Here is a 6206-nt window from a genome sequence, read left to right on the forward strand (position 1 = left end):
ATCTCTGATATTAAGTTCATACTTGGAACTCATTCTATTCATTGTTTACCAGAAATAACGAAATTGTTTGGCACTGGTGTTCCCTCTGCATATTTGGAAACTTCCCTTGGTATTATGCTTTCTGGAAATGTTAATGAATACCTGAGAAATTTGCAAAGTATTCCTCACAGTAGTCATTCTACAAGGAATCCAAGCGTATTATTTAATCATTATGAGGCTGATTCAGTGACTATTATTGAGCCGGAGAAAGGTCATTCCCCTAATACTGAATGTATTTCTGCTGAAGTAAATTATGCTGTACTTGATGATAAAGGTGATCTTGTTCAATCTGAACTAAGAAAGGCTACCGATGCTATTCTCTCTGAACAGTGTTCTCAGATATTGAATTATGATAAAACTTTGTATAATGAATCTTGTGTCGAAAATGATGTACATTTGATAAACTATGTTTTGAATTCTGTTACACGCAGTGATGATGGGAGACTGGTGCTTCCTATCTTATGGAACAAGAAAGTGTCTCATCTTCTTGGTAAAAATCAAATTCTTTCAAAGTTGGTTCTAAAGTCTAATTTTAAGAAATATCACAAAGATGGTAAGTCTCTTGGAATGATAGACGATGTTTTCAGAGAACAAGAGTGTCTAGGTATAATAGAGAGAGTAGATAATTTATCTCAATTCCTGGAGGAGCACCCTAGTTTTTCCTTTTTGCCACACATGCCCGTATTCAGGTTCGAAAAGGAGAGTAGCAAATGTAGAAATGTTTTTCTGTTTAATATTTGTGAAAATGATCCCTCAAAGCCTTTAACAGTCAGCCACAATCAGGCAATGTTAGCGGGCCCTTGCCTTAATAAGAAAGTATCTACTTCTATACTGCAATTGAGATTTGATAGCAATGTCCTGTGCTTTGACTTGAAAAAAGCTTTCTTGCAAATTGTGCTGCCTGAATCTGATCAGCAAAAGCTTTTGTTTTATTGGTACAGAAATGTTGCCAAGGATGATTTTTCATTGATAGTGTACAAACATATCCGGCTTCCTTTTGGTCTTAGACCTAGTCCTGCTTTACTGCTTTTAGCTTTATATTATATTCTCATGATTGATATAAAGAATGATTCGCTACAAATTAGGAATTTGAAGAGAAATATTTATGATTTATGTTATATGGATAATTGCGCGATTTCATTCAATGACCCTGTCAAATTGAAATGGGCCTACGATAATTTGAAGCAGATTTTTGAGCCTTATGGATTTGAAGTACAACAGTTTATGACAAATTGTAAATCTTTGCAGAGTTCCATTGATGGAGAAACTGGTGAGAAGTCGACCCCTGTGACCAAGCTTTTTGGATTGTTTTGGAATACAGAGACTGATTCTTTGTCCACCCAGAAATTAGTTTTGGATAAGAATGCTTCATCTAAAAGGCAGATTTTGAGTTCAATTGCATCAAATTTTGATATCTTTAATTTTTGTGGACCTTTACTAAATAGAGCTAGAATATTCATGCATTCTTTGCAGTGCAATAAAGAAATTGGTTGGGACAATAGGCTATCTGAGGATCTGCTAAGAGAATGGAATAATATTGCTAAGCAGCTAAATTCTTCTCCAACGATTTCAGTTAATAGGTTTGTTGGTAGGAGAGATGATATGTATAATTTGATTGCATATACAGACAGTTCTAGAAACATTTACGGCTGTGTTGTGTTCTTATATAATTTGAGAACTAAAAAACTAACTTTGTCATGGCTAAGAACAGATTTGTTAACAAACAATTAGAATCTAAATCCATACCTTCTCTTGAATTTCAGGCAGTTTCTTTAGGGACTGAAGTATTACATGATATTAGAAGAGAATTAAGTGGTTCTAATTGTGTTGAGCCTATTAACATAGTAGGGATGGATCTCTACACAGATAGTCTAGTTTGCTTACATTGGTTATCAGCACATGTTACAAAGTTTGATAAATTGCGTAATTTGAGCATCTTTGTGAAAAATAGATTAGATAGTATCTGCAGAATGTGTGAAGAATTTCCTATCAAGTTTAAATTCTGTGCAGGCTCTAAAAACCCAGCTGATGCAATCACCCGACCTCTCTCCTATAAGCAATTAATGAACTCCAATTTTTTCAGTGGTACTGTTGCTGATGCAGATATTGATGTTTTCGCAAGTGATATGATGGAAGTCACCATTCCTAATACATTGCTCAGAGAAGAAGGTATAAGGTCTTCTCTTGAAAGTAGTAATGTTCATGTTGCTACAGAGTCTGTGGTTCGAGAGGATATAAACCATTTGGTTTCTATGGATTCCTTTTCAGGCTTCAAGAGTATAGTTTCAGTCCATAGGTATGTGATAAGGTTTATTAATAACCTGAAAATTGCAGTAAAGATGAGGGACCCAAGTAAATATTCACATTTTAATTGTCTTACTGATGAAGAAACTTTGTCAGAAGCTTATAACTTTGTAATCTACAGAGACCAGCAGATTCACTTTCCAGAAGTTTTTAAATATTTTGCACGGTCTTCTAATGCAGTTAGAGAGATCCCTAATATAATCAGCCAACTTAATATTCATCCAGATCACAATGGTATATTGCGTGTTAGAAGTAAGACTGCACGCTGGAAGGACAGAGATAAATTTATGTTTTCGCCTATCCTTTTATCAAAGGATAGCGCCCTGACCAAGAAATTAATCTTGGAAATGCATAAAATGACAAACCATGCTGGCATCTACTCATTGTTGACCGAATTTCGGAAAACGTTTTGGGTTTCACATTTCTTTTCAACTGTAAAGAAGATTTTGAAAGAATGTATAAACTGCAGACGATTTCACAGACATGCAGTCAAATTGAATCAAAGTCCATACAGAGATTTTAGGTTGGAACCTCCCAATATTCCCTTTAGGTCTATTTTCCTGGACTATCTTGGCCCGTATTATATTAAGTACCAAGGGGTTAAAACAAAAATTTGGTTGCTTTGTATAACGTGTTTGTGGTCTCGAGCTATAAATTTAAAATTATGCTTTGACATGACTGTACCCACATTCTTGAGAGCACTTCAGTTACATATATGGGAGTATGGTACTCCACAATTGTGCTTTTCAGATATGGGATCTCAAATTGTTGCAGGTACTAATTTAATTTCTGATTTTTTAAGGGACCCAGATACTGTGCAATATCTACAGGAACATGGAATGAGGGCTGTAGAATTTGAGCAATACTACAAAGGCTGTAACCAACTTGGATCACTTGTGGAAAGTTGTGTTAAATTAGTTAAAAGACTTATATATGGTTCAGTTCGAAATACTGTATTGAATTCTCTTGATTTTGAGTTTCTCATAGCAGAGACTGTACATTTAGTTAATCGCAGGCCAATTGCTTTTCATGAGTCTTTAAGAGATAATAATCCAAATGAAGTCATTCCTGCTGCAATAACACCTGAAATTTTGCTAAAGGGCTATGAATTGGTCTCTTTGAGCATCATTCCTAATTTGCAACCTCTTCCAGATTCCGACCCTTCATGGACTCCTTCCAAGGATCCAATAGAACATATTAAGGACAGTTATAGTAAATTGCGCAAGTCTCGTTCATGTTTAAAAGACATTTATAACTCTGAATTCCTTGCAAAACTTGTGCATCAAGCCACTAATGTGGGTTCTAGATACAAGCCAGTATCGCACAAGAATTTGCAAGTTGGTGATATAGTTTTACTTAAAGATGTTCATTTGAAACCTGCAAATTATCCAATGGGAATCGTTAAAAGCGTTCAGATGAACTCAATTGGTGAAACCACTGGTGCAACAGTAATGAAGGGAAACAAAGAAAGAGTAAATAGACACTCTTCATCATTAATTCCTCTACTGAGTATTAATGAATATTCTCACTCTAAAGTAGTGCATAGGCAAGAGGATGAGCATTCCAATGAGGATCTTGCATTGAAGAGGCCTAAAAGATTGGCTGCTTTGAAAGGCGTACGAAAAACAAAAAATCTTTATCTTCATGGAGATGCTTAATATTCATTACTTGTACCTTGTAAATAATTCTTGTATATATTTAATTGTATGGGACATATTTAATTGTATGGGACATGAGGTTTTTTCTACTACTGATAAATAAAAATTCAATTTCTTCTGACACTGAAACAGTTGAAATTGAATGTCTTTGCTGGGAGTGTTGAAAAAAAGTGAAACTTTTTTCACTTTGTTCTTTTTAACTTTTAACTTTTGAGTGTAGTGTCCTTCCTTTATGGTCCTTGATTTTCTACTTTGCTTGTTTCAAAATTCTAAGTTTCTTTTTTGTTTTTGGGAAAAGTTTAAATTTTTTATAATGGTTAATTTGTGTTCTTGCTTTGGAGACACGTTCAGTTTCAGTATGTTATGTTTTAAAATTTTGAAAGCATCAATAGTTTGCAACTATAAAATTCCTCCTTCAAAATGATAATTTAATACTAGAGTTTTGAGACTGAACGAAAACCTTTACTTCACCTCAAAAGTTTACTTCTAGTCCCAGCGTTTGAAGACGGCAGTGCATTTTCACTCAGCAGCTTGAAGGACGTGTCAACTCCTCATTAATATTTTTCACCAATCCAGCGTTAATTTTAATATGGAGCATTAAGTGACTAGTGTGACCGTTGGTCGAGGATGATCCTGCTTGGAAGTGCAAGCACTTGAATTACTTCTTGAGGCTACTATACCATGGAGCTGCAATTGACTTAGAGAGGCTTGCTTAGAGTGGAGGTAAGTTGCAAACCACATTGATGCTTGTGCCTTGTAATTTCACTCGAGTTACTCATTCACTTTGAATGAATTGTCTCCTTAACCTGAACCATAAAAAATCATCCAAAGGACCAACCATATTGTTTTCATTTAAAATTTAGAATTTATTGCCGGTGTAACTACTTATATTTGTGAAGTGTCTTGTTTTATTCTGCTCGTTCGAGTTCATATTTGCTTCATGCATTTATTATATTAACTGGCAGTTAAATAGTTTTGTTGATATTTTCGTTCATTTGCTCTCTATTAATAGAGCGTATTTGACATATTTATAGATCCTGAGGACTTTTCTGGTATTGGGGGTTATTAGTGAGGTCGCATCATCGGTCTTCATATAAGGACGGATACCTCGCTTAAATACCAAGAAGCAATAAGACCATCTACGATCCTGAGCCATTTTCCTTAATACATATTTCAGATAGTTCTGTTTATGTAAATAAATATTTGAATTTGCTCTTGATTATAATTTATTGCCATTGATAATTTTTTAAACCTCCAGTATTTTGAAAACGTATTATGAAATTGTCGTAGAATGGTGCAACTTGTATAGGTTATCAGTTGTGGAAAGTCTTGGTGGATTGTTTGACTACCATGTGCATGTTTTTTTTTTTTAGTTAAAATGTCGTTCATCACCACGAGGACCATTTTACCGCTAGTGCCCCTTTTTCATTTTTTTTCATTTTTTTGCCAAGTCATTTTTCCGTAAGATATTGCCAAATAGTGTCGTAAAACTTTTGCTTGTTTAGTGTTGGAAAGTGTGTCTAGATGATCTGGCTACCCATGCATGACTTTGTTTTTGTTAGATACGACGTAGTTATTGGTATATTGGGTATTTAACTGCGGTTACCAATTTCTGTTTTTTTTTTCAATATTTGTAAAAATTACTACGTAGTAAGGAATTGCCGTACATTATTCATTTTTTTTTCATGTTTATGTGTTAGAAAGTGTGCCTTGATGGTTGGGCTAACACGTGCATGTCTTTTTTTTTATCTGAGATGTCGTATATTAGAATGTCGGGCATTTTACCGCGAGTGTCCCTTTTTCATTTTTTTTCATTTTTTTGCCAAGTCATTTTTCCGTAAGATATTGCGAAATAGTGTCGTAGAACTTTTGCTTTTTTAGTGTTGGAAAGTGTGTCTAGATGATCTGGCTACCCATGCGTGATTTTGTTTTTGTCAGATACGACGTAGTTATTGGTATATTGGGTATTTAACTGCGGTTGCCAATTTCTGTTTTTTTTTCAATATTTGTAAAAATTTACTACGTAGTAAGGAATTGCCGTATATTATTGATTTTTTTTTCATGTTTATGTGTTAGAAAGTGTGCCTTGATGGTTGTGCTAACACGTGCATGTCTTTTTTTTTATCTGAGATGCCGTATATTAGAATGTTGGGCATTTTTCCGCGAGTGCCCCTTATTATTTGTTTTGCATTTTTTTGCTTAGTC

The 6206-nt window shown here is 34.5% G+C and overlaps 1 protein-coding gene across 1 annotated transcript; it reads left to right on the forward strand.

Annotated features, from left to right (window-relative positions):
• Positions 1–1643: 1643 nt before the first annotated feature.
• On the forward strand, positions 1644–5162 carry LOC137646961 (uncharacterized). Its single transcript, XM_068380030.1, has 2 exons — positions 1644–4724; positions 5036–5162. Exon 1 carries the CDS (start codon positions 1737–1739, stop codon positions 3999–4001), a length of 2265 nt encoding a protein of 754 aa, XP_068236131.1. The 5' UTR covers positions 1644–1736; the 3' UTR covers positions 4002–4724; positions 5036–5162.
• The last annotated feature ends 1044 nt before the right edge of the window (positions 5163–6206 follow it).

This window comes from Palaemon carinicauda, chromosome 9 (genome assembly GCF_036898095.1).
Source record: "Palaemon carinicauda isolate YSFRI2023 chromosome 9, ASM3689809v2, whole genome shotgun sequence".
Classification (NCBI taxonomy): Eukaryota; Metazoa; Arthropoda; class Malacostraca; order Decapoda; family Palaemonidae; genus Palaemon; species Palaemon carinicauda.